The 14,952-nt window shown below is 46.6% G+C and overlaps 1 protein-coding gene across 1 annotated transcript in view; it reads left to right on the forward strand.

The window, feature by feature from the left end:
• The window catches only part of CALCOCO2 (calcium binding and coiled-coil domain 2), a 433,408-nt gene that overhangs the window by 321,914 nt on the left and 96,542 nt on the right, over positions 1–14,952 (forward strand). Inside the window, exon 12 of the mRNA XM_069242013.1 lies at positions 7,080–7,187. Within this exon, the coding sequence (XP_069098114.1) occupies positions 7,080–7,187 (108 nt within the window). The remainder of the gene's footprint in view (positions 1–7,079; positions 7,188–14,952) is intronic.

Consider the following 14,952-nt stretch of genomic DNA (forward strand, 5'->3'; position numbering starts at 1 on the left):
GTGCCTACCTGTAGATTTTGGCCTCTAGCTCAGCCGGCAACTAGGGAAACCTACCAAACCTATGCATTTCTGAAAACTAGAGACCTAGGGGAATCCAAGGAGGGGTGACTTGCGGGGCTCGGACCAGGTTCTGTTACCCAGAATCCTTTGCAAACCTCAAAATTTGGCTAAAAAAACACATGTTCCTCACATTTCTGTGGCAGAACGTTCTGGAATCTGAGAGGAGCCACAAATTTCCTTCCACCCAGCGTTCCCCCAAGTCTCCCGATAAAAATGATACCTCACTTGCGTGGGTAGGCCTAGCGCCGGCGACAGGAAACACCCCAAAGCTCAACGTGGACACGTCCAATATTTTGGAAGAAAACAGAGGTGTTTTTTGCGAAGTGCCTACCTGTAGATTTTGGCCTCTAGCTCAGCCGGCACCTAGGGAAACCTACCAAACCTGTGCATTTCTGAAAACTAGAGACCTAGGGGAATCCAAGATGGGGTGACTTGCGGGGCTCGGACCAGGTTCTGTTACCCAGAATCCTTTGCAAACCTCAAAATGTGGCTAAAAAAACACATGTTCCTCACATTTCTGTGGCAGAAAGTTCTGGAATCTGAGAGGAGCCACAAATTTCCTTCCACCCAGCGTTCCCCCAAGTCTCCCGATAAAAATGATACCTCACTTGCGTGGGTAGGCCTTGCGCCCGCGACAGGAAACGCCCCAAAACGCAACGTGGACACATCCCTTTTTTTGAAAGAAAACAGTGCCTACCTGTGGATTTTGGCCTGTAGCTCAGCCGGCACCTAGGGAAACCTACCAAACCTGTGCATTTCTGAAAGCTAGAGACCTAGGGGAATCCAAGGAGGGGTGACTTGCGGGGCTCGGACCAGGTTCTGTTCCCCAGAATCCTTTGCAAACCTCAAAATGTGGCTAAAAAAACACATGTTCCTCACATTTCAGTGGCAGAAAGTTCTGGAATCTGAGAGGAGCCACAAATTTCCTTCCACCCAGCGTTCCCCTAAGTCTCTCAATAAAAATGGTACCTCACTTCTGTGGGTAGGCCTAGCACCCACGAAAGGAAATGGCCCAAAACACAACGTGGACAGAACATATTTTTTCACAGAAAACAGAGGTGTTTTTTGCAAAGTGCCTACCTGTGGAGTTTGGCCTCTCTAGCTCAGCCGGCCCCGAGAGGGGGGGGGGCAGAAATGCCCTAAAATAAATTCCCCCTCCCAACCCCCATTCCCCCCCCCCCCCCCCCCCCCCCCCGGGAGCGACCCTTGCCTACGGGGTCGCTCCCCCTGCGTGACATTGGCGCCAAAAAACAAATCCCAGGTGCCTAGTGGTTTCTGCCCCCTTGGGGGCAGATTGACCTAAAATCGGCCAATCTGCCCCCAGTGGGGCAGAAATGGCCTAAATACAATTTGCCCCCCAGGGGAGCCACCCTTGCCTGATGGGTCGCTCCCCATCTCGAAAAAAAAAAAAAAAACACAACAAAAAAATTTGCCCTGGTGCCCTGAGGGTTCTGCCCCCCCCCTGGGGGCAGTTCGGCCTAATAATAGGCCGATCTGCCCCCAGGGGGGGCAGAAATGGCCTAAAATAAATTTGCCCCCCACCGCCCAATACCCCCATGAGCGACTCTTGCCTACGGGGTCGCTCCCCCTGCGTGACATTGGCGCAAAAAAACAAATCCCAGGTGCCTAGTGGTTTCTGCCCCCTTGGGGGCAGATTGACCTAAAATCGGCCAATCTGCCCCCAGGGGGGCAGAAATGGCCTAAATACAATTTGCCCCCCAAGGGGAGCGACCCTTGCCTGATGGGTCGCTCCCCATCTCTAAAAAAACAAACAAACAAAAAAAAAAATATTTGCCCATGCGCCTAGAGGTTTCTGCCCCCCCCCCCCGGGGCCAGATCAGCCTAATATTAGGCCGATATGGCCTAAAATAAATTTGCCCCCCCAACCCCCACCCCACCCCCCCCCCGGAGCGACCCTTGCCTACGGGGTCGCTCCCCCTGCGTGACATTGGCACCACAAAACAAATCCCCGGTGCCTGGTGGTTTCTGCCCCCTTGGGGACAGATTGACCTAAAATCGTCCAATCTGCCCCCAGGGGGGCAGAAATGGTCTAAATACAATTTGCCCCCCAGGGGAGCGACCCTTGCCTGATGGGTCGCTCCCCATCTCTAAAAAAAGAAACAACAACAAAAAAAAACACCAACAAAAAAGGTTGCCCTGGCGCCTAGAGGTTTCTGCCCCCCCTGGGGGCAGATTGGCCTAATAATAGGCCGATCTGCCCCCAGGGGGGGCAGAAATGGCCTAAAATAAATTGCCCTCCCCCTCAGGGAGCGACCCTTGCCTAAGGGGTCGCTCCCTTTGCGTGAAATTCACGCAAAGAAAAAACTCCCTGGGGTCTAGTGGTTTCTACCCCCCTTGGGGGCAGATTGGCCTCATCAAAGTAGGCCAATCTGCCCCCTTGGGGGCAGAAATGGCCAAAATATAATTTTCCCCCAAGGGGAGCGACCCTTGCCTAAGGGGTCGCTCCCCACCAAAAAAAAAAAAAATGAAACATAAAAAAAAAAATGGTCCCTGGTGCCTAGAGGTTTCTTCCCCAGGGGGGGCAGAAAAGGCCTTCCCGAAAATATGCCCCCCCTGGGAGCGACCCTTGCCCCAGGGGTCGCTCCCTTTTGTCAATAACAATAAAAAAAAAAAAAATCCCTGGTGTCTAGTGGGGTTTCAAAAGCCGGATTGCAAGCAATCTGGCTTTTGAAACCCTCGGAGAGACTTCAAAGGGAAGGAAATACTTTTCCTTCCCTTTGAAGCCCCTCCGGGCCTCCCCAGTGATTGAAAGAGAAATGCTTTTGCATTTCTCTTTCAATCGCGCTGGAAGCAGAGCTTCCAGCGCGACTAGGGAGGCCCCTGTGACAAATCAGCGCGCGCTCACGCAGACAAAATGCCCATTTATTCCCAATTCTAGACAACTGGCTTATCAAAGCCAGCACTCATCGTCAGTACCAGTAACACAATCAGATGACAATAAATCTTCTACACAGCTTAGGCTTTACTATCAACATTCCCAAGTCTCATCTGCTTCCACTGCAGGTTCAGCCATATTTAGAGACAGTCCTAAGCACACAACTAGGATTAGCCTCCCTCAGCCCTATGAGAATCCAGAACTTTCAGGCAATATTGCCCCAGTTTCAAACAAATCAACAACTCACAGTGAGAATGGTCATGCGTGTTTTAGTGATAATGGCTTTCTGCATTGCCATAGTTCTCCAAGCACAATTACACATTCACTTGTTACAAGAATGTCTAGCTTAACAGTGGTCCCAGTCACAGGGTCAGTTGGTGTATCCCCACATCATTCTGACAATGGATTCATCACAGACTGGATGGGGTGCACACCTACAAGATTGCACAGTGCAGGGTCTCTAGGATGCCAAGCACTGGATTCTCCACATCAACTACCTAGAGCTTCAAGCTGGGGAGCTAGGGGTTGTACACGGTCTCCGCAGCTGTTACACCTGTCTCGCACCATCTGGACTTAAGCTCTACATTCACCTGTTAGCAGAATACCTTCCGGGAACAGACAACTTTGCAGACCTGCTCAGCAGGATGCAGCAACAACACCCACAAATCCTCCTTCCATACTTTCACCGGTGGGGGTTCCCTCACATAGACCTTTTCGCAACCCCAGAAAATAAATGCAAAATGCTCACAGTTTGCCTCCAGGTTCCCACACCCACTACCCAAAGGCAACACACTATGAATCAGTTGTTCAAGGATATTTACCTAAGCTTTTACACCATTTCCTCTCCTTCCATTTCTAGTTTGGAAGCTCAGGCAAACTTCTCTCACAATGATCCTAGTAGCTCCTACCTGGACTCATCAGCCATGATTCATGACACTACTAGACCTCTCTGTAGTGCCATACAAAAAGCTCTTCCAACAGGCCTGATCTTCTCGCTCAGAACCATGGAAAAAGCAGGCACCCAGATCCCAAAACTCTCAACCCAGTGATTTGGCTCCTGATGTCATAGAGTTTTGTTACTTTAACTTGCTACCAGAATGTATGGACATTCTTAAGGAAGCACATAGACCCACCATTAGAGCTTGCTATTCCGCAAAAGTGGAAACGTTTTGTCTGCTTTTGTCGTTCAAAACAAATTGACCCCTTCAAAGCCATGGTACAGGACATTGTCTGCTACCTACTTCACCTACAAAAAGGCTGGGTCAGCATTCACATCTATACGGTTACATCACACTTCAGTAGCAGCCTATCTCCAAAATAGACAGCATCTTTCTTTGTTCAAAGTCGCAGTGATTAAAACCTTCATGGAGAGGTTCAAACAAGTTATTCCTTCACAGGTTTTACCCAGGTTCCTGGAACCTCAATATCTTCACAAGACTCATCCCTCCCTCCCCTCACCAACACCCCCAACCCCACTAGAACCCTTACACTCAGGACCTCTTAAGTTTCTTTCTTGAAAAGGTGCATTTTGAGTCGCCATCACTTCACTCAAACGAGCTACTAAGGGCCAGACTTTAACATTGGAAGAACCTTTCTTCCAATTACATAGGGACAGAGTGGTTCATCACACCTACCCTAATTTTCTCCCTAAAGTGGCCTCAGTTCCACCTTAATCAATTTAATTGAATTGCCGTTTTTTCCCACAACCAGATTCTGTTATAGAAAGAGCTCTTTATACATTAGATGTAAAAAAAACAAAAAAAACACTTATGTTCTATACTGATAGGACTAAAACGTTTGGAAGTGTAAGCAACATTTTGTTGCTTTTCCACCCCCACGCAAAGGCAGCCCTATATCCAAATCAGGCACAGCCAGATGGATAGAAAGATGCATTCATAATTGTTATGCTAAGATTAAAAGACATTTACCTATTCCTCCCAGAGAACACTCTAGTCGAATAAAGGGAATACCCATGGCCTTCATAGGAAACATTCCCATAGCTGACCTACATAAAGCAGCTACATGGTCCACGCCACGGCACATCTGTACCAAACATTATTGTGTGGATGTTTTAGCACGCCAACCAGTCAGTGAGGGTCAGGTAGTGCAACATACCCTTTTCCAAACAACTGGAATACCCACAGGTTAGCCACCGCTTCTGAAGGGGGCGTTTTACAGTCTATGCAGAGCATGTATATCTACAGCCACACATGCTATTGAACGGAATAGGTTACTTACCCAGTGAGCATCTGTTTGTGGCAAGTAGTGCTTCAATTTTGCATGCGCTCGCCCTCCTCCCCGGAAACCTGGGGCCATTGCAGTCTTGTTCACATTCTATTTTCCTACATATATATTTAGCATGGTCATTGCATTACTTACACGTACTTTACACTCCTTTCTCACCCGCCTGCGGCAAAACAGTTAAACAGTGGAGTCAGGGCCCATGCGCATTATCAGTGAGAGGAGGAGCCACTCTACCTTGTGACTTGAAAGACTTCTTCTAAGGAAAACAACTTGCACAACTCCAGACCCAAAACTAAATGGAAGGAGTATGCAGAGCCTGTGAATCTACAACACTACATGCCACGAACAGATGGCTACAGGGTAAGTAACATATTCCCTTTGTTTTCTTCTATGAAGGCTGATAATTGTATGTAGACCGCTCTTTCCGTCAGTTTGCCTATGAGAGGACCATTGTAAATATAGGTCAATGCTGTTTATAGGCTTGATTCCAGGGATTGGTTGATTATAGCTGACCGAGATAGCTGCTGAGCTTGACTGATGCTTGACAGGACCCTGCTGGCTGTCCTGATGTGCAGCTGGCTTTTGTGATGTTGGTGAAATCATCAGCATAATGAGGGAATAAAGAGAAAATGCTCAGTCATGGAACAGGTTGCGAGAACAAGGAAATGTCTGAGTTGAGTTGGACATTTACCTTTACTTCAGGACATCTTTTGAGGTCGTTGTCTTAAGAGGTGGAGTGTTCTTTTAGGGAGTCTCATAGTTCTTGAGAGTCGGTCATTTTAAAGATTGAACAGTAATTCTGTCATTTTCTTTTTAAATTTCATGGTCAGACATGGAGCTTTATAAAACATACCATGAGAAGTGAAGACTTCATCTTGCTGCATGCAGCTTTAGAGGTTCTGGAGTAATATTGCAGTGACATTTGTCGTTGGGGTTGTGTATCATTTTTTAATTGCGTTATGACCTTTTCTTATATTAGAGAGATTAAATGTGGGTCTAGTGTCTTCCAGCTAACTTTCCTATATTGTTGGCTGATAGTAGTTGTTTTAGTTTGATTATGTTGCCCGCTAGCATTGGATCGATTGCTCTGAAATTAGTGGGTTGTTTCTTAAGGAAGAGGTAAGGTAATAGTACAAGGTGGGAGGGCCAGTGTTTGCATGTGGTGTGCCCACCAGCACTCATTTTTAGGGACCAGCACCAATTTTTCATTGTCTAACCCAGAGAAAGTGAGAGAAAAACACAACAGGAGGAAAGAAAGAGGACGGAAAAACAGTGACAAAGAAAGAAGGCAGGGATGAAAAAGAATCTTAAAGAGTGAATTAAAGGAGCAGAGAGTGCCCAATGGTGGATGCAAAAGACAGGAGGTAAATCAAGACTAGAGTACTCGGCATCCCCAACATTCAACAACTCCGGCTTCCCAGCCATTGATCAAAACTTTGGGGACCAGCACTTATTCTTTTGCAAATTACGCACTTGTGGACGGTCAACATATTTCCCTGCTATAAAACTCATTTTGCGGGTTCACTGTAGATCTTAGTGAAGGAGAAGATATGTGGGGTTGAATGACAAGTATGATCTGGTCAGGTGACTTGATATTTGCTGGGAATTGTAATGAGTCTCTGAGGTCTACAAATTACATCATGATTCAGTTACAATTGCAACTGGTGCCACTAATGTTGTTTTGCATGCTGATGGGATTTGTGCCCATTTCATTTCTTTGCTTGTACTTTGTATTCATTGTTCACAGTTTAATACTTGGATAGTTGCACAGATATTTAAATCAACATAAACAGGGGCTAGGTCCATGAAGTCTGCCCATCTCCAATGCATCACTTGCAGAACCACCTCATTCATCTGTTTGGTTGTTTGTTTTTCACAGAAGGAGCACAATCACCAACTTGAGGAACAGCTACAGCAGGCACACCAGAGCCTGGAGGCGGAAAAAGAGAAGGAAGTAGCAGCACAGCACCAGCTGGCGAGAAAAACGGTTTGTGGGGGGCTATCCTAATGACTCATGTGGAGTTTCTGGTCTTAGGGGGAGGAGTGTCAGTGTTTTTTCTTGATTTACATCAGAAATATGTGGTGTCTGCCTTAGGGACGTAGCAGCGAGCACTCTGGGACTCAGCAGCTTGTAGAAGAGGTGGCACGGCTGAAGAACCAGGTGAAGGAATGCAAGGCCTGCTTCCTACAGAAATACAAAGAGTGTCTTAGTCTCAAGAAGCGAGTCAGGAAGCTCTTGGCCTCACTGGTAGGGCATAGGGCCAAAGTTATTGAGACAAGAGGGTCTTTGGGTAATATGGTGCAATAGGAAGAGCTGTCCTATAATATATGGTAACATATGGCAGTAGTCTCAGTATTGGATAAGTGTAAAATGAGGGTAGCAATTTAATGCAGTAACACAGGTGGGTAGAGGGGACATTAATTGTACATTGAGGGTGTAACTGGATTTATCTGAGGAGGCACGCTGGTGATGGTGGCAGTGGTGAAGTGCAGTGTTATAGGCGAGTCAGGGTGGAGTCCAGTATCAGCCACCTAAGTGGGCAGCAAGGCTTTTCGTTGCACAAATAAACCAGCAATGGAGTGCAGTAATATAGATGGACAGAGAAGGCACGGAAGTGGGTGAGCAGAGGGAGCATTCAGTGTAAGTTGAGTGGAGGGGTGTAGTGACATTGACATGGGTGAGAAGAACTCAGTGTGGAATAAGCTTAGGGTTGGATTCAACTCAATGGCAAACAGGATGACGGGAGGGAGGGTTGTAGTACAATTACATGAATGGTCAGAATAGTAATCGGTACAAGATTTTGATGAATGGATCCCTTTGATATGGGTGGGCGGTCACTGGAGCATGTGATTATGGTAGAGTGCCAGTGCCTTTAGCTAGTGAAAGGGATAATGTCTACAGAGCAATATGCCATTGACACAAGTAGCCCCGAGAGGGAATCACTGTATGGTTAGGACAGGAGTAGGGTGGTCACCAAGGAGTTAGGACAGGGGAAAGAGCCAGTTACACAGAAGGGCACAATGGTACTCCTGAATTTGGGGATGAGGGATAGTCACTGTAGGGTTAATGACATGTTTGAATAGACAAGGCTACCTAGTGCAGACGTACACTGCAGTGTTTTTATTTTTATAACTGAGTGTGGTTGTGATGAGAGCATAAAAAGGCATAGTAATCAAGGCAGAGTGTATCTAATACTACTTTGGACATTGCTGATGATTATTGTCGGAGCAGGGGTGGAGGTCAGTTGTATGATGAGCATGGAAGGTTTGCAGCATATTAACAAATATATATGGGATTCATTAGTGATGGGAGAACACCACTGCCAAATTCGCTTCTCAAATCAAAATAATGCAATGACATTAGGCCCGAAGTTCCAACAGCTCTTCTCTGCTTTCTGATTTTGAGGAAATATCGACAATTTGCGAACAGAAGACTGAACCTCAGTGACATTCAGGGGACAGGGATATTCAGCAACCTGCAGTCTGCCGCAATTTTCATCTGCTCCTGCACAGGCCATCCAATAAAAAAATTAAAAAATAGCTTTCTTTTGTCATGTTACGTAACTTTGACAGCAAGGCTGAGAGAATAATGGGTGGTTGTGGGTTGTTCCTGAGTTAGAGAGTGGTTGGCTTGGGTCTCCTGTGCAGTACTCTGTGCCATGTTCTGAAAAGAGCCTGGTAGTTCCAGTTGGCTATGACTGCACTAAAACTGTTGGGTGGGTTTTTGCCTTAAACTCTAACAGTATAGTGCTGTCAAAAACTGAGAAGTTCCCATCTGCGAAAACCTAGATGCCATATAAGGGGAATTCTCTATTGATAATCAGTTCAAGCTGGTTTACTGTGTCTTATATTTAGGAGTGACAGATGAAAATATTGTGTGATATATATATATATATATATATATATATATATATATATATATATATATATATATGTTCGATGGCATGTGTAGCTGCAGATACACATGCTTTGCACATCCCGCCATCTAGTGTTGGGCTCGGAGTTTTACAAGTTGTTTTCTTCGAAGAAGTCTTTCGAGTCACGAGATCGAGGGACTCCTCCCCTTTCGGCTCCATTGCGCATGGGCGTCGACTCCATCTTAGATTGTTTTTTTTCCGCCATCGGGTTCGGACGTGTTCCTTTTCGCTCCGTGTTTCGGTTCGGAAAGTTAGTTAGAATCTCGGAAAATTTGACGGTATTGTTTGCGTTCGGTATCAGGTTAGTTACTACAGATCGCCACCGACTTTTAAAGAGCTCCGGTGGCCCTTAGGGGTTTTTACGATCCCCCGTCGGGGCCTGGTCGGCCCGGCCACGTGTCTCTTCAAGGATGATGGAACGGACCCCATTCCGCTTCTGCCCAAAATGTCACAACAAGTATCCGTATACAGATCAGCACCTGGTCTGTAACTTGTGTTTGTCTCCAGAACACAAAGAAGATACTTGTGAAGCCTGTCGAGCGTTTCGGTCGAGGAAGACATTAACCCCTTCAATGCGGGCGTCGGCCACTGGCCGACGCCCGCACTACCTCCCTGGTGCGGGTCACGACCAGTGGCCGACACCAGGGAGGGGGTTAATAAATCCTCGGGTGCGTCGCACCCAAGGATTTATTATTATTTTTTTTGCCCCAGGGAGACACGGAAGCTCTTCTGTGTCTCCCCCCACCCCTTTGTGACCCGCGCTGACGTAACAAAGTTGATTTCCCCATCAGAGCAGGAAGTAGCCTTGCGGCCGCTTCTTGCTCCAATGGGGAAAACTGCCTTCCCCACGTTCGGGAAGGCCTCGTAAGAAAGGGGAGAGTCTCCCCTTTCTTACGAGGCCTTCCTGAAAGTGTTTCCTGGCCCCCGATCGCAGCACAGCTGCGATTGGGGGCCAGGAAACACCACTAGACGCCAGGGATTTCACTTGGGGGGGGTCGGCCCCCTCGGAAAACGGGTAGGTGCCCCCTGGGGGGGCGCGATCGCGCCCCCCCAGGGGCAATTGTTTTTCAAAAAATAAAATAAAATAAATGGACAGGGGGTCGCCCGTGGGCAGGGCGACCCCCTGTGGGGGCAATATATTTTGTTGTTGTTATAGGGTTTCCCTGGGGGCCAAAATCCACAGCTAGGCACTTTGCAAAAAACAGCTCTGTTTTCTGTCAAAAAAATGGGATGTGTCCACGTTGTGTTTTGGGGCATTTCCTGTCGCGGGCGCTAGGCCTACCCATACAAGTGAGGTATAATTTTTATCGGGAGACTTGGGGGAACGCTGGGTGGAAGGAAATTTGTGGCTCCTCTCAGATTCCAGAACTTTCTGTCACTGAAATGTGAGGAAAACATGTTTTTTTAGCCACATTTTGAGGTTTGCAAAGGATTCTGGGTAACAGAACCTGGTCAGAGCCCCACAAGTCACCCCATCTTGGATTACCCTAGGTCTCTAGTTTTCAAAAATGCACAGGTTTGGTAGGTTTCCCTAGGTGCCGGCTGAGCTAGAGGCCAAAATCTACAGGTAGGCACTTTGCAAAAACCAGCTCTGTTTTCTGTCAAAAAATGGGATGTGTCCACGTTGTGTTTTGGAGCATTTCCTGTCGCGGGCGCTAGGCCTACACACACAAGTGAGGTATAATTTTTATCGGGAGACTTGGGGAGCGCTGGGTGGAAGGAAATTTGTGGCTCCTCTCAGATTCCAGAACTTTCTGTCACCGAAATGAGAGGAAAACATGTTTTTTTAGCCACGTTTTGAAGTTTGCAAAGGAATCTAGGTAACAGAACCTGGTCAGAGCCCCACAAGTCACCCCATCTTGGATTCCCCTAGGTCTCTAGTTTTCAAAAATGCACAGGGTTGGTAGGTTTCCCTAGGTGCCGGCTGCCACAGCTAGGCACTTTGCAAAAAACAACTCTGTTTTCTGTCAAAAAAATGGGATGTGTCCACGTTGTGTTTTGGGGCATTTCCTGTTGCGGGCGCTAGGCCTACCCACACAAGTGAGGTATCATTTTTATCGGGAGACTTGGGGGGAACATAGAATAGCAAAACAAGTGTTATTGCCCCTTATCTTTCTCTACATTTTTTCCTTCCAAATATTAGAGAGTGTGTAAAAAAGACGTCTATTTGAGAAATGCCCTGCAATTCACATGCTAGTATGGGCACCCCGGAATTCAGAGATGTGCAAATAACCACTGCTCCTCAAAACCTTATCTTGAGCCCATTTTGAAAATGCAAAGGTTTTCTTGATACCTATTTTTCACTCTTCATATTTCAGCAAATGAATTGCTGTATACCCAGTACAGAATGAAAACCAACTGCAGGGTGCAGCTCATTTATTGGCTCAGGGTGCCTAGGATTCTTGATGAACCTACAAGCCCTTTATATCCCCGCAACCAGAAGAGTCCAGCAGACATAACGGTATATTGCTTTAAAAAATCTGATATCGCAGGAAAAAGTTACAGAGTAAAACAGAAAGAAAAATGGCTGTTGTTTTCAGCTCAATTTCAATATTTTTTTATTTCAGCTGTTATTTTCTGTAGGAAAACCTTGTAGGATCTACACAAATGACCCCTTGCTGAATTCAGAATTTTGTCTAGTTTTCAGAAATGTTTATCTTTCCGGGATCCAGCATTGGTTTCACACCCATTCCTGTCACTAACTGGAAGGAGGCTGAAAGCACCAAAAATAGTAAAAATGGGGTATGTCCCAGTAAAATGCCAAATTTGTGTTGAAAAAAGTGGTTTTCTGATTCAAGTCTGCCCGTTCCTGAAAGGTGGGAAGATGGTGATTTCAGCACCAGAAACCCTTTGTTGATGGCACTTTCAGGGAAAAAACCACAAGCCTTCTTCGGCAGCCCTTTTTTCCCATTTTTTTTGGAAAAAACAAAATTGTCACTGTATTTTGGCTAATTTCTTGGTCTCCTCCAGGGAAAACCACAAACTCTGGGTATCATTAGAATCCCTAGGATGTTGGAAAAAAAGGACGCAAATTTGGCGTGGATAGCTTATGTGGACAAAAAGTTATGAAGGCCTAGGCGCGAACCACCCCAAATAGCCAAAAAAGGGCTCAGCACGGGGGGGGGAAAGGCCCAGCAGCTAAGAGGTTAAGAGACCGAAGAGCGAGAAGACTGCAAATGGCGTCGGCGCCGACAGGACAAAGGCATTTGGAGGAGGAAGAGGAAAGCTTCTCCATCCAGGAGTCGGACTCGGATGAGTTCGATCCCGAAGAAACGCCGAAAACCGTGAGTAAGACGTCGAAACATAAAACTCACGAGAAGAGCACAAAAGCCCAGAGGACGCCACCGCCAACAGGCCATGGCTTAACCCGAAAAATAGGTGACTGTTCATCGGCACCGAAAAAGGGCACGCTTGTGTCGAAGTCATCCGACTCCGGTCGAGATACCAGCACACAGCAATCTCGAGCCCCAGACAGCGGCTCCGAGCAAGTTCGGCACCGAGACAGCGGCACCGAAATGGGTAGTCACCGAGAGATCACGATGCCGAAAATAAAGAAAGTGTCGTCGGAGCCGAAAAAGGCTACCGAAAAGGTTTCCATTCCGAAACATCCAGCCTCGGAACCGAAATCAGGTTCCTACACAGAGGAACAGGGATTGTCCTCCCAAATGCAAGGGTATACGTTCGGACAAGAACTAGAATCAATGGAGCCAGACTACACTCAAAGGAGGCTCCACATTCAAAAGGACACAGGGAAGATAAGCACTCTTCCACCAATTAAAATGAAAAGAACACTTGCCTTTCAAGATAAAGACAAGCAGCCACAGGCAAAGGTGGCAAGACAGACAACTCCGCCACCATCTCCTCCACCATCAATACACACATCACCGGTAGTCACTCCACCACTGATGCAATCCCCTACGCATACTGCAATGAGTCAGAACGATCCCGACGCATGGGACCTTTATGATGCGCCAGTATCGGATAACAGCCCAGACTGTTACCCAGCAAGACCGTCCCCACCTGAGGACAGTACATCTTACACGCAGGTGGTCTCAAGGGCAGCAGCTTTCCATAATGTCACCTTGCATGCAGAACCAATTGAGGATGACTTTTTGTTTAATACACTATCCTCCACTCACAGCCAATACCAGAGCTTACCTATGCTACCTGGAATGCTAAAACACTCCAAACAGGTGTTTTAGGAGCCTGTGAAGGGCAGAGCCATAACTCCAAGGGTGGAGAAAAAGTACAAGCCACCGCCTACAGACCCTGTGTATATCACGCAGCAATTAACACCAGACTCTGTGGTAGTAGGGGCAGCTCATAAGAGAGCAAACTCTCACACCTTGGGAGACGCACCACCTCCAGACAAGGAGAGTCGCAAATTTGACACTGCAGGGAAAAGGGTTGCAGCACAAGCAGCAAACCAATGGCGTATTGCCAACTCACAAGCACTTCTGGCAAGATATGATAGGGCTCATTGGGACGAAATGCAGCATTTCATAGAACACTTACCCAAAGAGTTCCAAAAAAGGGCACAACAAGTGGTGGAGGAAGGACAAAGTATCTCAAATAATCAGATACGGTCAGCAATGGATGCAGCAGATACAGCTGCGAGGACAGTAAATACTGCAGTAACAATAAGGAGACACACATGGTTGCGTACATCAGGATTTAAGCCGGAAATACAAGCCGTGCTGAATATACCTTTTAATGGACAGCAGTTGTTTGGGCCGGAGGTGGACACTGCTATAGAAAAACTTAAAAAAGACACTGATACGGCCAAACCATGGGCGCCCTCTACTCCCCACAGAGCAGAGGCACATTTCGCAAAACACAGTTTAGAGGGGGGTTTCGAGGACAAGCTACAGAACCCACAACCTCACAAACAAGGCCCACTTATCAAAGTCAATATCAGCGGGGAAGTTTTCGGGAACAATATAGAGGGGGTCATTTCCAAAAGAATAGAGGGAAGTTCCAAAGTCCCAAAGCTCCTCAAAACAAGCAGTGACTTCCAAGTCACAAATCCCCAACACATAACACCTGTGGGGGGGAGACTAAGCAAATTTTACAAACATTGGGAGGAGATAACAACAGACACTTGGGCACTGTCAATTATCCAGCGTGGTTATTGCATAGAATTTCTCAGATTCCCTCCAAACGTTCCACCAAAAACACACAATATGTCAAAACAACACATGGATCTTCTAGGACTAGAAGTCCAGGCATTACTAAAAAAAGGAGCAATAGAATTAGTACCAATTCAACAGAAAGGAACAGGAGTTTATTCTCTGTACTTTCTCATACCCAAAAAGGACAAAACACTGAGACCTATATTGGATCTCAGAACATTAAATACCTACATCAAATCAGACCACTTTCACATGGTGACATTACAAGACGTAATCCCACTGCTCAAGCAACAAGACTACATGACAACACTAGACCTAAAGGATGCATATTTCCATATACCAATACATCCTTCACACAGAAAGTACCTAAGATTTGTATTCCAAGGGGTACATTACCAATTCAAGGTGTTGCCATTCGGAATAACAACTGCGCCAAGAGTTTTTACAAAATGCCTGGCAGTAGTAGCTGCACATATCAGAAGGCAGCAAATACATGTGTTCCCGTACCTAGACGATTGGTTAATCAAAACCAACACACTAGAACGGTGTTTACAACACACAAAGTACGTCATAGAAACCCTACACAAACTAGGTTTTTCAGTCAACTACACAAAGTCACACCTTCAGCCGTGTCAAACACAGCAATACTTAGGGGCAACAATCGACACAGCAAAAGCTATTGCCACTCCAAGTCCACAAAGAG

Source organism: Pleurodeles waltl, chromosome 6 (genome assembly GCF_031143425.1).
Source record: "Pleurodeles waltl isolate 20211129_DDA chromosome 6, aPleWal1.hap1.20221129, whole genome shotgun sequence".
NCBI lineage: Eukaryota > Metazoa > Chordata > Amphibia > Caudata > Salamandridae > Pleurodeles > Pleurodeles waltl.